This window comes from Lepidochelys kempii, chromosome 9, assembly GCF_965140285.1.
Source record: "Lepidochelys kempii isolate rLepKem1 chromosome 9, rLepKem1.hap1, whole genome shotgun sequence".
NCBI classification, from domain to species: Eukaryota; Metazoa; Chordata; order Testudines; family Cheloniidae; genus Lepidochelys; species Lepidochelys kempii.
In genome coordinates, this window is record NC_136388.1 from 59,258,038 (window position 1) to 59,278,683 (window position 20,646).

General features: G+C 54.0%; 1 protein-coding gene across 1 annotated transcript; it reads left to right on the top strand.

Moving 5' to 3' along the window:
• The first annotated feature begins 4,715 nt into the window (after positions 1 to 4,715).
• CITED1 (Cbp/p300 interacting transactivator with Glu/Asp rich carboxy-terminal domain 1) lies at positions 4,716 to 11,113 on the top strand. Its single transcript, XM_073358829.2, has 2 exons — positions 4,716 to 4,948; positions 9,931 to 11,113. Exon 2 carries the CDS (start codon positions 9,944 to 9,946, stop codon positions 10,442 to 10,444), a length of 501 nt encoding a protein of 166 aa, XP_073214930.1. The 5' UTR covers positions 4,716 to 4,948; positions 9,931 to 9,943; the 3' UTR covers positions 10,445 to 11,113.
• Positions 11,114 to 20,646: the final 9,533 nt, after the last annotated feature.

Below are 20,646 nucleotides of genomic sequence, written 5' to 3' on the forward strand. Positions count from 1 at the left end.
ACTTGGATCGATCCCATGGTAGATTTACTGACTCAAAATTGATACCCCACTGACCAGTAGCAGTCTGGCATTGCAAGCTTCCACAGATCTATCGCCACTCACTTCTCCACTGTCAGAGCAGCTCTCATTTTAGTATTGCTGAGCTTCAGGGCTGGGGAAAGCTCTTCACGCAGTTCCTGGAAAGTGGCCTTACACATTTGAAAGTTCTGCAGCTATTGCTTGTCATCCCATAGCTGCATAACAATGTGGTCCCACCAGTCAGTGCTTGTTTCCTGGGCCCAGAAATAGCGTTCAACCATGTCAAGGTGATGCGTGACCGTTGCCAGCAACTGTGAATTGCTCTGCTTTATGTCTTCTGGCATGGCTGCTTGCATGGCATCACATTGTTCCGCACGGCAGCTCCTGTATCAGCTCTGTAAATTCTTCAGGATAAGGCACGAGGTCTGTGTAAGGCTCACAACAACAGTATACAGCTGAGCTGGATCCATACTTATTGTGCTATGGCGTCTGCTCTGATAACCCAAACTTGCAAAAAAGGCTTGGTTATTTGCCAGGAAAGGAGGGAGGGAGGTAAGTGCATCATGGGAGGCTAACGTCATGTTCCCATAACCACCCGTGCCAAAGTTTTGTTGCAAACCCAACTCAAAATTCCACTAGCTACATGGGATAGGTACCAATAGTGCAGTGCTCTGTGCGTTGATGCAAGCCCTGCTAGTGAGGATACACTCTGCCAACACAATGAGTGTAGTGAGGCCACGCAAGATCGACTTACTTAAATTGGAGGCTCGATGTTGACTTACATGAAGTCGACTTAATTTTGTAGTGTAGACAGGGCCTTAATGGCTCCCATTCAGGTTTTCTGCTCAGTGGGGTGCAGCGGTCAGTGGAAGAGCTGAGATGAGAACTCCTGGCTCCTGGCTTGTTAGTGAGAGCTCTGGGGTATCTTTCAGGGGAGTCTCTGCATGTTTCTATCACACACACAGCCATATGCACCAACCAACAGGTGACAGTTCACCGCAGATGTAGGAATGTGTGACAGACCTGCCAAAGTTGTGAGGTCCGGCCTGCTTCTCTGCTCATCCCATTGTTCACCCTCAAATTGCTTTTAAAAACTCCCCCTGTTCACTTCTGCTGGAATCGTACAAACTTTCAGAGTAAAAAAGCTAAAACCCAGCAATGTTAGACAGAGCGAGGGACAAGAAACTGCTAGATCACAACTAAAATAACACAAACCATTCCTCAAGGTACATGTCCAGTAAAGTCACAACTGCTCTACACTGCCACCTACTGACTGAGGGCTGATCTATACTGAAAAGTTATATCAAGACATAGCTATGACCCCTGCCCCAACCAACGTAGGTATGCTGCCATGACCCCTAGCGTAGACTCACCTAAGCTGACAACAGAGGGCTTCCTGTCAGCCTAGCTAGCATTGTTGGGGGGAGGAGGGGCTCGTGTTCCTGCTGCGTCTACACTATAGGGTTATATCGGCATAGCTACACCAATATAGTCTCTAGTGTAGATATATCCTTAGACAGAGCTGCAGGGGAACTAAACCTGCCCAGCAATGCTTCTATTATTTGTCTCATGCTGTGGACTGTTGTGTGGTGTTGCTGTGCACTGTTAAACAGTGTTCCATCACAGAAGTGACAGCCCTTCAATGTTGAGTGAAGTGATTCCTGGATATACATGCTTTTGGCTCCTTACAGAAGAAAAGCAGTATAGCAGGAAAGCTAGTCATACAGCCGTGGGTGAACCTGCTCCCAGTGTCGTTATGTGGCCTATGTAGCATTGTCAGAATCTCAGCTGCTTCTAGCCTTTGTGGTTACAAAGAAACCTTCCAAGTGTGAACGGAGTGTAGCTGATGCAGGGATGTCTGCCTGAGTCTGCAGGCAGGCTGAAACAATGACTCAGAGTGGTATGTTTCCTTCTCCCCCTCTCCCCCCATGTCTCCTTAAATGTCAGCATTAACTATTTCATTGCTCATTCTAGCAGTGGACTGGGGAAGAGGATGAGGCCCATGAGGAGTCAGGAACTGGAGAAGGAGGAAACGAGGAGCGACACAGGGAATAAGGAGAGGCACAGAGAAAGGAGGATGCAGGAGGAAGAGAAACAAAGGGCAGACATAGCGATAGGCCTGAAGGAGTGCAGGCTCCCGTGGAGCAATGCTGAAATAATGACAGGTTTCAGAGTAACAGCCGTGTTAGTCTGTATTCGCAAAAAGAAAAGGAGGACTTGTGGCACCTTAGAGACTAACCAATTTATTTGAGCATGAACTTTCGTGAGCTACAGCTCACTTCATCGGATGCAGCTCATGCTCAGATAAATTGGTTAGTCTCTAAGGTGCCACAAGTACTCCTTTTCTTTTTGCTGAAATAATGATAGCTAACATACAGGTCACGTCCACCCAGCTCTCTCTGTGCAAACCTCCCACTGGCCCACACATGCCTTCCCCTGCCTGCCTGAGCCTTTGTATCCCCGCCCACGGTCTGTGGCCGCAGTGGACTCCAGCCTCAGTGCAGTGGGCTGGACAAGGGGAATGGTATTGGAAGGAATATGCTGTTTGAGTAACTCGGTGCGAAACTCAGGTCTGCGCTTTCAAGGGCTTCACTGTTAATATAGCAGCTGTGTGGAGTTGTGTTGCTTCATCAGGTATTCACGTTGTCATGAGTCACTGCACAATGGCAGATCTGTTGAAGCAGGTTTAACGCCCCCACCACCCATCCCCCACTAAACAATTTCAGGGGAGCTCTGGGCTTCCGTCTAGTGCACGGAATTGCCCACAGCGCTGGGGCAGTTGTTTCAGAGAAGTGCAGCAGGCTCGTGCACCACCACCCCCACCCCCGGGACAGAAAGAAATTGGGGTGGACCCTTCCCTGGCTGGGGAGCACTTTTGTGGCCTGCTGCTGACTAAGGGGCAGGATTTCTCCTCTCTGATGCTCATTGTACTGCCATTGTGTGGCAGGCCGATGAGGCGGAGGGCTGGGCTAGAAGGAGGGGTGTGTGTGTCAGGGCAGGCCTTTCTGCTGCCTCTTACTACTGCGCTCATTCAAGGGCTGTTGAGCAACTGATCTGGGAGACCCTCTGCACAAGAAACTGAGCAGATGCCCCTTTCCAACCATCTCCTGGAGGCTCCTGCAAAACCCGGAGGGGAATATCCATGGATCTGGATTCAGAGCGCTGCAGGGCCGCTCTCTAACCTTTGAGCTGCCTGCCAGCAGTTGTAGGAAGAGGGATTTACTCCCGAGGAGGGAGCTGGATAAGAGTAGACTAACGCAAGCAGTGAGCTGTGCCCAGTATGCCCTTCACACTGTGCTCAAAGCTGGTTTCCATGGAAAGTCCAGCTTGCTCTTTATGTAACCCGCTGAACACAAGGTACATTTCCCAGGGGCCGACATGCAAATGCTCTGTTAACGTGCACTAGAATAGAGCTGCACTAGTGCCACCAGCAAGCAATGAAGCAGCCAAGCAATGCAGCTGTGCTGGGAATCTCTTTTCTGGGGCTGGGGGAGGGCAGCTCGGCCCCTGCTGCCATTTTGTGCTACAGCAGCGTCACTCTGCACTCTCTCTGGCACCCTACAGTAAAAAACAAACAAGGAAAGCAAAAATTAAAACAAACCAAAAAAAAAAAAATGTCCAGCCTTCTTTATACATTGTATGGAGATTTAAAAGGGCCATACTACCAATCTTGTAAACATCCTTTGCAGGTCACCTTTAAAATTGCTAAAAAGAGTGGATGTGGGGAGAAGAGGAGAGATGAAGGAGCAAGTTCAGCATTGCCAACCCCAATCATTCAAAACCCATGAGACAGGCCACCAAACTCAGAATTTGGCTTTAAAATCATGAGAAGTTAAACAGTCAATGTTGGGTTCTTTGCATTTGCCTTCTGGTGTCTGATCTTAGAGCTAGAAACTTACTTTCAAAAAAAGGCAAACTGGTTTGATTCTGGCATGTTCACATGACTCCAAGTGCTGGGACTTTAAGAAAAAACAAATCCTGTGTGACTGATAATGCAATCGGGAGAGCTGGCAGCACTATTGTGTGCCCCCTCTACTCTACAACAGGGTGAGCGAGTAGTGTGCAGAAGCTTGCGCAGCTTCAGGCTGAGCTGAATGCACATGCCACTGATAGGAGGCCTGGGCCTCCTCTCCTGGTGTAGTGAATGCCACCTGTCTGAGCCCCTCCTCTCACACCTCTCCATGTCATAGCCGTGCGGCAGGTCCTGCTGCAGGGCCAGGCTCTGGAAGATCCTGGCATAGCTGCTGTGTGCCTGGTTGGCTAAGAACACAGGAATTGCCAGGGTGGCTCAGCCCCAAGGTCCACCTGGGCTTCACAGAATCATAGAATCATAGACTATCAGGGTTGGAAGGGACCTCAGGAGGTCATCTAGTCCAACCCCCTGCTCAAGGCAGGACCAATCCCCAATTTTTGCCCCAGATCCCTAAACGGCCTCCTCAAGGATTGAACTCACAACCCTGGGTTTAGCAGGCCAATGCTCAAACCACCCAAAGCAGCTGGTGGATCATCTCCCCGCCCAGCAAAGATCTCATCCGAACCCTTAACCGAGACTGGCGTAACCCTGCCTACATTACAGGGAATTATCCCCTGGCCGGATCACAGTTCGCAGGGTCCTAACGGGACCCAGCCGGAGACGCCTCCCACTCCCAGAACTCCCGTCCACGTTTTGGGACGGGCTCGGAGAGCCAGGCCATGTGCTAGTAGCGATCGCGGCGGGTATAAAGAGGGACAGCGCAGCCCGGGTCCGTAGCAGGGTAGAACGGCGCGGTAGTTGGCCCGGGCCGGGGCCTGGCTGCGGAGGCTGCCCTGTTAGCAAGGGGGCGGCGGGCACCGCCGCAGGTCGCTGTGAAGTCACTGCGGAGCAGCCGCCCCATGGGGAGCGGGGTGTGCCGGCGGGGACGCGTCTGAGTTGGCCGGGAGCTGCCGAGAGGTGAGAGCGGGGGACGCTCCAGCCGGCCGCTCTTGGGGCGTAGCGGGCGCTGGGCACCCTCCCCGGGCAGGGCGGGTCGCCGGGCAGCGCAGTAACTTGTGCAACTTCCTCTGTCGGCACACGCCGGCTGGGCTCGGGCGCGTGCGAGCCGGGGGCAGAAATTCGGGGCGCCCCCGGGCTTCTGCAGCGGCCCCCCGTGCACACCGCGGCCGCGCTGCTGGCCGGTCCTGCGGGCCTCCTAGCTGCAGCGCTGGGGCTCGAGCCCCGCGCGCCCGCCCGGCACGTGGTGGGCGGACCCCGGGCCCGATGCTGGGAACCCCCCGCTCCCGGATCGGGCCCGCAGCAGGGTCCCGGGGAGCCGCTTAGCCGGGCTCGGGCCAGGCGGGGACGAAGGGGGCGGCCGCCGGGTACCTCCCAGCCGGGGGCGGGGGAAAGCTGCGCGGTCTGTGGGGCACGGGGCCGAGGTGCGCTCCGGGCCATGGCTGTGCTGACGGGCCCCAGCTCGGCCGGCTTGTGAATCCGTTTGCGGCTGGAAGGTGGGGGGAGATGCCAGTGCTGGGGGATCCCGGGGTCTCCCCGGCCCGGCAGGCTGTGGGCACTAGGGGGCGCTCTCCATCCTGGCCTGGTGGTGGAGCCGGCTGGGGCTGGGGCTGGGGCCCCGGATCTGGGTGTATGTTCCTCCTTCCCCCACCCCACCCCCGTTAACTGTCACTGCACGTGCAAGTGGCACAGTGGCTTGCCACCACCTGCTGATCCAGTGTGAACCCTGCACTCCCTGGCCTGGGAGTGCTTAGCGAGCAGCCTCCTGTGAGGTAGGAAAATGGGTATTGGCTTTCCCAGGTGGGGAAACTGCCACAGACAGGTGGCATGGCTCATCCAGGCAAGTCAGTAGCAGTGCTAGCCCAGGTGACCCATCCGAGCTAAAAGTGACCCCATTGCCTGATTTAGTGATAACTGCTGCACTGGCTCTTTCATCTCACTCTGCTGTAATCATCCCCTGGTCTGAAACTGCTCTAGCCTTGGCTTTCAACACCACTTCGATACTGTGGAGAGGGGCTCTTCGGGGGTGCTGTCGGACACCTCCTTATATTTAGGCTGGTTACAAGAGACCTTTCCTATAACAAGTATGGTTGGCTTGGCAGGGAGGAGTGTGGGGTGATTATAGCTTCCTGTGTCATGGGTGTCACCGCTGCCCTCTACTGGGTGCACTCAGAATGGCCTAGCTGTGTGTACTAGACCCTGTACAGCTAATAGTGACTCTCCTCTTGTTTGTGCTCTTGGGAGAGGAGGGCCTGTTCTGTGCCTGTTGTTGGTGAGGAGTATGGGCATGACAGCACTCTAGCAAAACTGTGGGAAAGGACTGAGCTCTTCCTGGCTCCTCCCACTGCTGACTCCCATCCACCCCAGCACTTGAGTTGTACTTGTGCTCTGGCCCCGCCTGACAGTCCCAAGCTGGTATTCCAGTGGGGCCTGGGACTCTGAAATCCCAGCTGGGCTCTACGCCTTCAGCCTGAATTTCCTTGTTGCTCAGTGGGGTTTTATAGTGTCTCTTCAGAACATGAAAATCTCCCAAAAAGCAGCAGCAGAGGCTAAAACTGGACCAATTCCATTCCCCTGCACTGTCCTGTCTAAGCTAGAGCTTTGGGAGGTGTTAGCACATGTTGGCTAACACCTTCTAAGGCCCTGCCTTTCCAGCCATTCCCTCTGAGAGGGGGATGGGTTGTCTGAGCCCCCAGAGTTCAAACTGAAACTCAAGTCCGCTTAACGGCCCACTGGCCATCTGTTCAATTCTTCTCTCCTCCCCCGCTGCCCCCAATTCCCCACCCGCATGCTGCAGCATTCCTGGAGGAAGCATTACTTAACTACCCACAACACTTGTACAGTGCCAGCATCTTCTACGAACAGTTTAACAAGGTCCTTCCTGAGAGGGGTGGGGATTGACCTCTAAGGAAAATGTTATTTGGGGGCCTAACTAGATCTGAAGCTGTCCTCTTTTCCCACCTCTCCTCTGCTGTGAGGAGTGTGCTGTGGACAGAGTGGGCCAGCAGCAGTGCCACATGGATGGACTTTGCATTTTAAGTGGTGATGACCATCAAGCTTTAAAGCTTAAACCCCTACTGAAATAAAGCTCTCAATGCAGAGTGCTATTGTATTCCTCTGCTAGCTGCAAGGGCTGTGCTCCAGGGAAGGGGTGGTCCTGTTGGGTGGGTTAAGGGCAGTGCAATGCCCTGGGATGCTCTTTTCCAATGGGGGCAGATCCCAGCCCTCTGGCTGTGGCTGCCAAATCATTGTTTTGTATTACCATTGCCTCTAGAAATCATGGAGCAGGAAGCAGCTGCAGGTAGGCATGTTTCTAGTAACCCTGAAAAGGCACAATCCAGATGTCAGTCGCTCCCTGGTTCGGGACTTGCAGGCGTCTCCCCTTGTGCATTTTGACTTCTAATTGGCCAACCCCTGGTGTGGCTCTTGCTGGCTGGTGGCCATGTGAATGTGTGCCACTCGAGATGCTGAGGGCCGTTGTTAGTGACTGGGATTCCACTGCACGCTGCGGCCATCCAGCACAAAACTTCAGCCGGACAAGTGGTGCAATTAGAGATGGGAAGGGGCCACTCAACCTGAGGGTACCATTTCACTGGGGGGGGAGGGGATTGCAAATGGGTCTGGAACAATTACCCTTCCCATATTGCTAAATAGGGGAGGGAAACCAACTAGATCCAAGTACATGGGGTGGGGGATCCTTGCAGGGACATTATTAGAGGATTGCAGCCCTGCATTCTCAGGACAGGTCTGTTCTCTGCCCAGGGTGCTCTTGAGCAGTGTGGAGCCAAATATTCCTTTGTGGCAAAGAGGAATCTGAAGTGCTGTTGGGGCTGGAAGGTAGCTGGGGGCTACCACATCTCATGGGCTGGAGGAAGACTGTTACAGACATTCTGCTTAGCACGTTCTCCCTGCTGGGCAGAGAGGGGAGGAGTGCCCAGGGCTCAGGGGCGTCTGTCTCAGCACAAAGGCTGAGGATCCACCAAAGGTACCAGACCCAAATGCATTGAGCTGGACCACCTACCCTGAGTGCCAGATCTCTGGCTAGATGCCCCTGTCTAAGGACTATGACCCTCCTAGCGGGATGAGCTCTGCTTAGGCAATTGGACAGAAGCTCAAGATGCTTCCTGAGATGTGGGATGGGGTCTCTGCCATGGCCACTGCTGAACAGGGCAGCCTTGCCAGGCAAATGTATCTGCACCAGCCTCTCTGCCATGGAAGAGTGGGAAGGGAACTGGAAGCAGGCAGAAGGGGGTCTGGGGGTGGAGCATGGGCAGGGCCACCCCAAGCTGATTGGGGAGGCACAGCCTCCCCCGGCCTATGATACCTGCTGCCCATGCAGGGCAATTACTGGTTGATCCATCCCCTATCGTCGTACAGAGACCCAGAGCATGGGGTTGCATCCCTGGCTATCATGGCAATAGCCATTGATGGACCTATCCTCCAGGAACTTATGTAAGTTTTTAATTTTATTTCTTTTATATCCAGTTAAACTTTTGGCCTTCACAACATCCTGTTGCAATGAGTTCCACCGGTTAACTGTGTTGTATGAAGAAGTACTTCTTATGTTTTAAACCTGCCTATTTCATTTGGTGACTCTGGGTTCTTGTTATGTGAAGGGATAAATAACACTGCCTTATTTATTTTTTTTTCTCCACAGCAGTCATGATTTTATAGACCTCTCTCATATCCCCCCCTTAGTCATCTCTTTTCCAAGCTGAACTGTCCCAGTCTCTTTAATCTCCCCTCATATGGAAACTGCTCCAGACCCCGATCATTTTTGTTGCTGTTCTCTGTACCTTTTCCAATAGGTCTTTTTTGAGATGGGGCGACCAGATGTGCACATAGTATTCAAGGCATAGGCGTACCTTGGATTTATAGTGTGGTGTTGTGATATTTACTGTCCTATTATCTATCCCTTCCCTAAGGGTTATGAACACTCTTAGCTTTTTTGACTGCTGCTGCACATTCTGTCCTAGGGGACACACCCATAATCAAATCCACATCATGACAAGCATCATCCAGCACTCTGGTTGCCAGTTTCAGCCTAGGTTGCCATGGCCTGTGAACTCCCTCCTGGCCTCTCCCCAAGGCCAACCTAAAGACAGGCTGGCAGAGATGGTGGGTGACTGGGCGCTTGCCCTGCTGTTAGAACAGTTCTATGGCTAAAGAACTCCAGTCTCCGGGGACAGCAGCTTGGTGGCTTTTGCTAGCACTAAACTCTGCAAGGAATGCAGACTGGCCCAGCATCCAAACCTGAAGGAAGTGACATGGCTGCAGGCAGGGGATTGGGATGGAGAGGTGGGTGGCTGGGCTGAAAGGGAATACACACATGCGAGCACCTGGCTGGGATGGGACTGGAACAGAGCATATGTGAGCACAGCTGGGTTTAGCTCCCATGAGGTGGTGGAACCCAGGGTGGCTGCGTTCAGAGTTATGGTGAGATCTGCCCATCAGGCACTGTCCCTCCACTTGTGCTGGCTCCCTGCACAGGGGTCTCCAGCGGTGCAGGGCCTGGTGCTGATCCTTAACCCAGGGTGGAATGGCCCTGGTCTGCAGGAGGGGATGGCAAATCTCGAATGCCACTGAAATAGCCTGGGGAATGCCATGGACACCAAACCTGGCAGGCTGGTGATCCAACAACCTCTGCCAGCTGGCTCTGCCTGAGCTGCTCACAGGATCTGGTTCCAGAGGTGCTCTCCTCATTCCCTTCATGGGCTGGCACTTCACTGGCAATGGGGTGGCCCTCGGGTCCCAATTCAGGCTGTGCCGTGAGTACTGGCTCCCATGTGGGAATGCAGGCTGCAGGGCAGTCCATGGCATGGTGCTTGTCTGTGGTGGTCTCCCAGTGCCTCTAGCCGAGGGCAAGTCCGAGGGGCTGACAGGATCAGGGGAGGGGCACTGGGATCTGGCTCTTGTAGTAAGAACTCCTGTTTCTTTTCCAGGACCCAGAAGGAGATGAGCTCTCTGGTTTATCCCAGCCTGGGCATGAAGGACCGCAAAGCAGTGACCATCCTGCACTACCCTGGGGTGGGCATGAATGTCAGCAAGGCCAGCACAGGACCCCACATCACCAGTGCGGGCATGATGGCCCCCTCTGCGACCCCCCTGCCCTCAAAGCAGCCCTCCTTCACCCTGCCAACGGCCCCTCACCTGCTGGCCAGCATGCAGCTGCAGAAACTCAACAGCCAGTACCATGCCATGGGGGTCTCTGGGCACCCAGCGGAGGCTGGGTCCATCCAGAGCTGGGGCTTTGGAGCCCAGCCCCTGGGCCAAGGGGCACTGGCTCCCCCTGCCGGCACCCACAGCCCTAGCATTATTGATTCCGATCCAGTGGATGAGGAGGTGCTGATGTCACTGGTGATAGAACTGGGCCTGGATAGAGCTAACGAGCTGCCAGAGCTGTGGCTGGGCCAGAATGAGTTTGACTTTGCTGCAGATTTCCCTTCCAGTCGCTGATGCCAGACTGACCTTGACCACAGGCAACCCTGGCAGAGGACTTGAACTGGACAGCTGTCAAGGGCAGGCTGGCATGATGGACCTGCCCCTCCAGCCAACTGGGAGGCCTCTGGGCCTGGTTCCTACTGCAGCGGAGTCCCCCTCTGCAAGGCTGCACCCGTGCCATTCAGGACAGTTCAGTGAAGCTGGAGAAACTACAGCACAGCTGGTGCTCCATGGGGTGTGTTTTGGGCTGCGTGACCTAGTGCCTGGTGGGGTTGCACCTTGCTGTGGAGGGCTAGCATCTCCTGCTGGAGGTGGGATTTAGCCCCCAGGGCACCATTCCCCAAACTGGTGCTGGAGAAGGAGGCGGACTGGCAGGTGAATGTGGCAGGGCAGAAGCTGAAGACACAGGAATGTTGGCTCAAACAAAACATACACCCCTGCTGTGGCCTGGGAAAGGGCTGCCCCCAAAGGGGTCCCTCACAGCTCCCAGGGACCAGAGCTGTCTGCCATCCCTGCAGGGGGCCAGTGACTCACAGGGGAGACAGCTGGGGGCTAAGCACAGTACCTGGGGTGCTGGGACTGGGGGGAGACAAGGTCTGTTTTTGCAACAGCATGGGGCTGCTCCTGTGTGGCTTTTCAATAAAACCAGTGGAAGGAATCGGCCTGCTGGGGCCTGGCTCCTATCACCCCTTGTACTGATTTACAGTCATGCCTGGGGTTGCCAACTTTCTGATTGCAGAAAACCAAACATGCTTGTCCTGGGCCTTTCTCCAAGGCCTGACCCTGCTCACTCCTCGCCCATACCTCTGTCACTAGCTCTCTCCCACCCTTGCTCGCTCACTCATTTTCACCAGACTGGGGCAGGGGGTTAGGGTGAGGGCTCCAGCTGGGGGTGTGGGCTCAGGAGTGGGGCCAGGGATAAGGAGTTTGGGGTGCAGCAGGGGGCTACAGGCTGGGGCTAAGGGGCTTGGAGTGTGGGTGGGGGCTCTGGGCTGGGGGTGAGGTCTCCAGCCCACACCCCCCCCCACTGTAGGGTGGAGCCAGAAATGAGGAGTTCAGAGTGTGGGCAGGAGGTTGGGGTGCAGGAGGGGTCAGGACTCAGGGTGGGGGTGCAGGCTTTCAGGTAGGGCTGGTGATGAGGGGTTTGGGGTACAGGAGGGGGCTCCAGGCTGGGGTGGAGTACAGTGGGGATGGCACACAGGCTGCTGGGGGCATGACCCATGGTTCTTAGCAGTGCAGTAAAGCTGAGCAACTCTGATTTTTCCCAGCCAATCACAGGGGAATGGTAGGAAGGCTGGACGGGTACATACCCTGGCTGCTACCATGTGGACAGGGCCATGTAGACACACCCTGTCACTGCACTATTGCAGAAAACCAGTGTGGACATGATAGCTCACATGTTATTTTGCAGCATGGTTGCTCTTGCTCCACCTAGGCTAACATGAGAGGAGTGACTCAGGCACAGGTAGCTTGAGTTAGCTCTGCAGTGAAGAGGCATCCAAACGCAACTGCCCATGCTTTGTACATGTACCTGCCCCTTAGCACCAATCACCTCACTCTCTAGGCCCAGCCCTACAAATGCTGGGATGTAGGAGAAGCTGTTGAGGACACATTTCATGGTCTTGGCCCCACCCAGTGGCCACAAGGAAAACTGCATGAGCATGTCCATATGTGGCTAGTACACCCAGCAGGATGGCAGCAGTATCTCAGGGGGACGCTTGGTTAAATGGACAGACGAGCCTGGCAGTCTGAGCAGCACCTGTGCAGTGGCAGTGATGGGCCAGGCTTGGAGATATTACAGTGACCCAGCAGTCAGGGATCACAGATTGGGTAGGGAGAGGGGGCAGCAGGTGCTGGCAAAGAATGTGGGGATGAGGGGGTCAGTGCAATGGCCCTGGACTTGCCCTGGGTCCAAACCAGGCACCTGTGAAATGAGTTTGGCAACCTGGGCTTAGACAAGAGCAGGTGCTCCCTTAGCAAATCCCCTGCACAGCTCCTGTGGGTGCCATTACTGGCTGTGGCTGCTATTAGCCATCAGTCTCTTGCCTAAACCTCCTCCCTCTCATCACCCTTAGGAGACTGTCTCCTCCCCAAAGCACTGTGGGAACTGGCTGAAAGCTGGGCTGGGGGGGAGGGGCTCTAGGGTGGAGCATCTTGCTGGAGCCAACCCCTCCCTCTTGGGAGGCCCTGGGAGATGGGTTGCTGCATCAATGGAGAACCAGCTTTGAGGAGCGGAAAGGGAGTGTGAGATCAGGGGTCCACTTCAGAACCGTAATGGGGTGCTGAGATCTGCAAGGCAGCCTGGGGGATTTGGACGTTTCAATAACTGGATGTTACGTGTCTAAAGCCCCTAGACTGCCTGGGAAATTTCAGCCCCCTTTTTTAGCACTTGAAGAGAGACTGGTACAATGGCCCCACACACTAGGGGTGCTGAAGATTTTAGAATTCAGCTTGTAAAATCCCAGCAGAAAGATGAGAAATGCCCCAAAAGGGACACCAGCAAGAGTAAAACCATATAAGTAATAACTGAAGTGCCTCCCCTGAGTTGTTCCCCCGCACTGGAGATGATTAAAATGGGAATATTTAGCACCTTAGATGTCAGAGTGCCATGCAAACAGGAGTGAATTCTTCCTCAGAAGGTCCCTGTAAAGTAGGTGAGTTTATCACCCTGTGTTACAGATGGGGAAACTGAGGCACAGTGAGGAGCAGCAACTTGTTGAAGGTCACACAGGACATAAGCAACAGTTAGGATTTGGGCCCGTCAGCTTCAAACTCTTAACTTAGTGCCCTGTCATTCTGCAAGTGCCTTAAACACCAAATGAGCTTCTGGTTGGTTTCTACTGTTTCCTTTTTTCCCTGCCCTCAATGCTTTCTCTCTTCAGACCTCACTTTAACACCTCAAAGGGCGGACTGCAGAGCAATGGCTGCCTGCCCGGTCCTGCACTGTTGGTAGTTTTGTCACTGACATCAACATGCTTCGGACTGGACGCATTGTGTAGTATCACGCCCAGCTTGGAGAGTGAAAGAAGCATGGTGTGTTTCATTTGGTTCTCATGTGCAAGGACAAGTGTGGGCCCTAGCCCAGAGCTCGAGGACTGCCCCTGATTTGTATCAAATACAGCAGGTTGGCCACCCCAGTGGCTCTCAAGGGCAGCTCTGTACTGAAGGGTAAGAGTGAACATGACAGCATGGGGCTCCCTGCTTACGGAGACTCCAGCTCCAATGTTCTTTCCGCAGCCAGCTCCGAGGCTCTGGCCGAGAGCTGGGGCTGTCTGGCTTGCAGGGGGACCAACTCTCACAATTTGCCCAGGAGTGTCACGCCAGTGGAGGTTTTGCCATAGGTGGTGGGCGGAAACATTCTAGGGGCTGGGGAGGGGGATGAGTAAAATGTAAAGCCAGCTGTGGGGATGTTATGGCACAGGCTGGCCACCTGAGTCCAAACCCGCCCAAGCCCTGTGCCTATGGTATGGAAGAAGCAGGAGACGCTAAACTCGCTAATGAAGGTGTCCGTCCTGGTACTCCTAGCTATGTGCGGGGCGTGAGATGCAGCCTGGCCCCTGGAGGCTGAGGAACTGCCCTGTTACCCACATGGGAAGGAGGGCTCTGCTCATGGAAGGCAGCTCTCTATGGGGGCAGGCAGAGCAACAAGGTTACCAGCTTTGTGGGGTGGAGGGGGTGTACAGGTCCTGCTTTCTGGGCATGGGGTGTCAGGCCCTGCTCTCCGGGGTGTGTGTGTGTTTCTCTCCTGGCCCAGTGGAGAGCAGAGACCCTGGGTGGGGAGTGTTTGGCGAGTCACCGCCCCAGCAGTGGCTCCTGTCCCACAGGGCTGGGCCCTGCTCTGGCCTGTGGGCTCTTGCCACTCGCAGATTCAGAGCCCACCACAGTGGCTTGTGCTATGCACATCCCCACACAGGTGGGGCCCTCCTGCAATGCCCTGCCCTGCCCCTTTCCTGGACCTGGCACCACTGGACATGGCATTTTACCTGCTGAGCTGGGCATGGACATGGGATGGCTCAGAAAGTGACAAGACCGAGAGATTGAGGGGGGAGACTAAGCCCCCTTTAGCCCTAATCACTTGCTGCCCAAGTGTTTTACATAAAGCCACAGGCCCTGGAGTTTATGGGATTACATAAGACTCCACTTTAGAGAGGAGCCCAGCACTCCTGGGTGCTAAGACAAGTTTGAACAAGGGGACTTGAGCACACCCTCAAGGCACCCAGACCCCAAGTCATATATAAACTCACCTGATGATTTTTTAAGCCGATGATCATTTGCAGGGCCTGGCTCAGGATCTTTGGCCGCTGGGGCTGGGGCTGCTGCTCACATGCCATCACAACCACTGTAGTCAGACACCAGAGACTAACCCTGCCCTCTGTGCTACTCAGGTGCTTCTAATTGGGTTTAGGGGATAGCAAAGGAGCCCCTCTCTTGGGTCTAGAAACATATCAGAAGGCTGTAGGTGGGTAAGGTGGTGGGGGGAAGAGGGCAGCATCCCTGCCCTGCTCTGCAATGGACAGCTCTACCCTCCTGCTTGTTACTATTTGTGGCTAGTGACTCTGATCAGAACCCCATTGTGCTAGGTGCTGCACATCTATAATAACCCTCCCCATCCCAAATAGGGATGCCAACTTTCTATTTGCAGAAAACCAAACACCATTGCCCCATCTCCTGCCCTGAGGCCCTGCCCCTGCCCCACACCTTCTCTGGGGCCTTGACCCCACTCACTCCATTCCCCCCTTCCTCCATTGCTCGCTTTGCCCCACCCCCGCTCACACTCATTTTCACTGGGCTGGGACAGGGATGTGGAAGGGGTGGAGGGCTCTGGCTGGGGGCGCAGGCTCCAGTGTGGGGCCAGAAGTGAGTGGTTCAGGGTGAAGGAGGGGGCTCTGGGAGGGAGCTTGGGTGCAGGATGGGGCAGAGGGTTGGGGCATGGGAGGGGGTGAGGGCTCTGGCTGGGGATGTGGGCTCTGGGGTGGTGCCAGGGATGAGGAGTTTGGGGTCCCAGCAGGGGCTCTGGGCTGGGGTCGAGGAGTTTGGTGTGCGGGAGGGGTCTCAGGCTGGGGCAGGGGGTTGGGGCACAGGAGGGGGTTCAGGAAGTGGGCTCCAGGCAGCACTGACCTCAGGTGGCTCCCAGGAAGTGACTGGCATCTCCCTCTGGCTCCTAGGTGGAGACGCAGCCAGGAAGCTCCGCGCGCTGCCCCTGCCTGCAGGTGCCACATCTGCCACTCCCATTGGTCGCTGTTCCTGGCCAATGGGAGCTGCTGAGCTAGCGCTCGGGGTGGGGACACCACGCGGAGCCCCTGGGCCTGCCCCTATACCTAGGAGCCAGAGGGAGATGCTGGCCACTTCCTGGAAGCCACGCGGAGCCGGGCAGGCACCCTGCCCGCCCCCGCTGTGGGTGGCCAACCTGACTTTCAGTGGCCTGGTCAGTGATGCTGACCAGAGCTGCCAGAGTCCCTTTTTGACCGGGTGTTCCAGTCAAAAACCGAATGCCTGGCAACCCTAATCCCAAAGAGTTTACAGCTGCAGCCTATGGAGAGCTAACACAGGAGGGAGATGGGAAGGACAAGCCCCAGTTTCAGAATGCCAGCTGCCATCAGATACAGGCCTTAAGGGGCTTGAAGGGGGGCAGGGTATTTAATGGTTTTACAGATGGGCGCTTTGCTCTTGAGCAGAGGCTGGCAGCTCACCCCCTTTGGTGGGAGCCCCTCTAAGGACACCACCTGGCAGGCATGCAGAGCTCCGCACCTGTCAGTCCCAGGGCTCTTCTCTCAGGGGTTAGGATTTTAATGCTGTGCCCTGGGTGCTTCGTTGGCAGCAGAAGTTGGATCTGAGATTTCAGAGTCTGGGATCTCTAAGCAGGGTTTCTCCTGCCTGAGCTAAGAGCCTGCTCTGGGAGCTCAGAGGCTGTAGCAGATTCTGTGATCCAGCCACTAGAGGGGGACAGAGCCACACGGCGCTAGTGTGGGGTAAGTGTCTATCTCCCCATTGCGGGGAGCAACCATGAGGAGAAGGGACTGGCCCCAGATCACCTAGCAAGTCAGTAGCAGATTTGGGAATAGAACCCAGGCCAGCTGTACGTGGTGCCCTATGCGTCAGGCTTCCTGCCTGCCCTCATGCCGGTCTCACCATCAAACACTGCAGAAGGGCCCCCTCCCTGCAGCCTGCATGGGCTGGGGAGCCACTGCTCCCCAGGGCTCCACTGGGGTACCCCAAGGTAGAATTTGGCCTTGCAGTTACAGCTCGTTAATAAGTCTGTTGCTGACAGGTGAGCTTGGCTAGCCCCTGGCTCCCTCTCCCAGAGCTGTGCAAGGCCCTTCAGGGCTGATGGCAGTAAAAGCTCCCAAAGGGACACAGACAGGAACTGTTTCTGGCTGGATGCTAGTTTACGCAGCCAGTTCTCAGAGTAGATCTGCCGTGCTGTAATTGATGGGCTGCTGCTAGAGACTCCAGGGATCAGCAGGCAACACTTCTGGCTTCTTAGATCAAGATAGAGGTGGGGGTGGGGGTGAGACAATCAGAGCACTTGTGTGGGCTGGGAGATAGAGACAAGGGCCCAATTCTCTTTGTACTTAGTCATGTAAATCTCCAGTAACTGCAGCAGTAAGGATTGGTGCAGCGGGGAGCTCCCTGGGGAACATTACGAGGGCTGCAGAGAATTACAAACCATGACGAAGTGGGACACCATCCCCATAGGGTGAGGCCTTGAGGAGTAGAAGGAGGTAGCAGGCTGCTTCCGCTCTGGACCCCATGGTTCCCCTCTGAGGTCCTGAGAATAGGCCATCATAGGACCTATAATTGTCGCAGCCTTCACTTCCATATTAAGGCTGATGGAAGACGGGATCTGGAGTACAGAAGTCTGCTGGCTGTATTTATTCTGGGAATGTGTGGTGCATTGTTAAAATTGTAAGCTAGCTCTTTACATTTCAGGGAGGATTTCGGGATCCTGATTTATTCCTGGGGGAATTCTGCACCAAAAAAATAAAAATTCTGCGCACAATATTTTAAAATTCTGCAAAATCTGCAAATTTTATTTGTCAGTAATAAATGTGGAGGCTCCAGCATGGTACTGGGGAGCACAGGCCATTGTTCTGCACAGAGGTGGGAGATCACCCTGCAGCACCTCCCCAGCTCCCAGGACACAGACCTCTGGGGCAGGCCTGGCTCTTGCACTGTGTCAGGGTCAGGTGGAGCCTCACCAGTGTCTTTTACTGAGAGGTTCGGGGGGCTGTAGGGTAATCTCCCACATCCATGCAGCCAGTGGCCTGTGCTCCCCACTGCCCTGCTGGAGCCTCCACGTTTATTTATTGACAAATAAATTTGCAGAATTTTAAAATATTGTGGGCAGAAATTTTAATTTATGGAGCACAATTCCCCCAGGGGTAGCAGCCCTAGGCCAGGTGTGGCCAGGCAGGCTTAGCTGTGAAGGGGCTTAGTGTGAGGGGATCCAGGTGTGGGGTGAGAGGGTTTTGTGTGGGGCAATCTGAGCATGGGTGGCCCACTGTGGGGAGGGGGAGGTTCGGGCGTGGGGAGGATCTGGAAGCACAGGGGGTCTTTGAGGGGTTCTGGGTGCAGGGGCAATGGGACTCTGCAGGAAGGGTCCAGGTGAAGGTGGTTGGGGCTCAGCGGGGTGTGGGTCCAGATGTGGGGAGCTCATGGAGTGTCCCAGGTGCAAAGGGGGTGGGGCTCATCAGGGTGGGGGTTCAAGTGTGGGGGAGTGCAGCAGGGGATGGTCTGGGTGCAGGGGGTGGGGTTCGGCAGGGGTTCTGGATGCAGGGGGTGGTCTGGGTGCAGGGGGAGGGGCTCGGTGGAGAACTGGATGCAGGGGAAGAGGGGCTCTGTGTGGGGTCTGGGTATGGGGGGGTCTGGATGCATGGAGGTTGGGCGGATGGGGGAGCATCTACCTGTAAAGTGACCCCTATCCTCATGGCTGAGGAGCAATGAGGGCGGAAAACAGGGGTGTGTGTGCACGCGGAGCTGGGGGAGGGTTCTGGGGGTGGGTCTGGCTTGGCCTGGGCCACTCCATCCAGGGGAAATGCACTCCTCCCCAGCCCAGTCGGGACTAACACCTGAGCCTAGTGCAGAGTAGCGGTTTGGGAGAAGGGCTGGGTGCGGGGCTGGGAGGAAGGGGAGGTTTTGTAAGGATAAGGCCTTTGTCTGCAGTCATATTAGGACAGCAGCAGCCATTAGCCAAGAAGGAGAAAGTCACATCCTCACATTCCATCTAAATTACATTAAAACAATGTAAGATCAGGCTGTTAAGAAGGTGATCCTGGCCTAACAGTACCCACCATCACTAGCTAAAGAAACAGATTATAAGATGGTTAAAGAAAACATAGTTTAATAGCATCCTGTCTGGCAAGAAATCACTTATCAACAGTTGTGATTGTAAAATCTATACTTCTATTGTTTTGCCTTTATGATCCCCACTTCTCTATTGTTTATCTGTATGGTCTCTGTCTATTTCTTTGATTGTTTCTGTCTGTTGCATAACTAATTTTTCTAGGTTTAAATCAATTAAGGTGGTGGAGTATGATTGGTTAAAGAATTGCTTTACAGTATGTTAGGATTGGTTAGAAAATTGTATCGTAATATTTTTAGTAAAATGATTGGTTAAAGTATAGCATGGCAGGACTCAAGTTTCACTATATGAACTGGGGTCCAGAGGGAAGTTCAGCTACAGGACACAGCCCAAGATCAGAGCTGCCAGACCTCAACATGCTGCCAACACTGTAGTGCAGAAGCTGGAGTCCCCGAGATGACCTGATCCTGACTGGCCATCAATTAAAGTTCATCTGCCTTATTGGGAGCGGTGAGCATTGTATGCTTAGCATGTGAATTCTGTTTTGGTGATTGTTCATAAATAGAGGTTAAGTAGGATATTACTATGTAAGGCTCTTTCACTGGTAAAAGACCCTGCCAACCCATAGAATGTAAGGTTACTCCCTGAGTCCATGGAAGAGTAAGGGTGGGTGCCTAAATTAAGACGATGAAGTGAGCTGTAGCTCACGAAAGCTTATGCTCAAATAAATTGGTTAGTCTCTAAGGTGCCACAAGTACTCCTTTTCTTTTTGCGAATACAGACTAACATGGCTGTTACTCTGAAACCTAAATTAAGACGGTTACGCCTTGAGCCCACAGAAGGGTAAAGGTGGGTGCTCCTAGACTACGTGAATGACAGAGAATTTTGTGTGGGTAACAGCTTGTCGGGATGGGGGTTCATGTGTGGAGGGCTCAGTGGGAGGTTCTGGGTGCAGGGGGTGTGTGTGCATGGGGTGGGTCTGTATGCACAGGGGTTGGGCAGATGGCAGGTGGGTCTGACCTGGCCTGGCTGGGGTGTCCCCAGGTTTGCCCCCCCAAGAGATTTACCTCTCTGACAGCTGTCAGAAAAGATGCACCCACGCTGCTGGGGAGGGGGTGTGATTGCTCTTGCAGCTTCCCTTTCTTCCCCATCAGAAAGTCATTTTTCTATGAGGAAGCAAAGAAATCTGCACAGGACATGAATTCTGCATGTGTGCAGTGGCACAGAATTCCTCCTGGAGTACTCTTTGTAGGCTAAGGGGCTCTGTAGGGAAGCATGGGATCTGGGTTCAGCAGCAGTGAAGCTACAGAGAGCTAGCCTAAAGTAAGATGCGTTAAATTGTTCCTCTCTGTTTTAGGGAGCAGCCTGTTTTCTCCCTCTCTCTCTCTCTCTGGTTTTCATTCTGAATTCTAAGTAGTAAAGGAGTGTTATGTTGCAACCTTCCAGAAAGAGTACTTTATTTAACTTCTCTGTGGAAGTGCTGTGAACATAATCCCGACCATCCTTGTTCAGTGCTTGACAGTGCTGACACATTTGGATGTTATACACTGCCCAGGCTGGTTGCATTGATTTTAATTAATTACTGAAATAATATAAATTTGTAAAGAAACTTTTAATATTCAGCTCTCATACAGTGCTTTTCATCTGTAAATCTCAAAATGCTTAACAATACCATATTCCTCAGTTCACTGATCGCACTGTTGCCAATGCTCATGATTTTATGGTGAGTCTTGCACTACTGTGGTGTTTTTTCTTAAAGCCTGAACTCCTGCAGTCACGAAAATGTTAAATAGCCCCTAAATCACAAATTCCCTTCCTGCTCCAAAACCTCCATCAGATCCCCCTATGTGCGAAGGCTCCAGTGCGGATCCCCTCTTCCACACCTCTGCCCCGTATGTCCCGGAATCGTGTGTTG

Excerpts from the sequence above, each read along its gene's own strand:
- CITED1 (XM_073358829.2), top strand. The coding sequence starts at position 9,944 with ATGAGCTCTCTGGTTTATCCCAGCCTGGGCATGAAGGACCGCAAAGCA.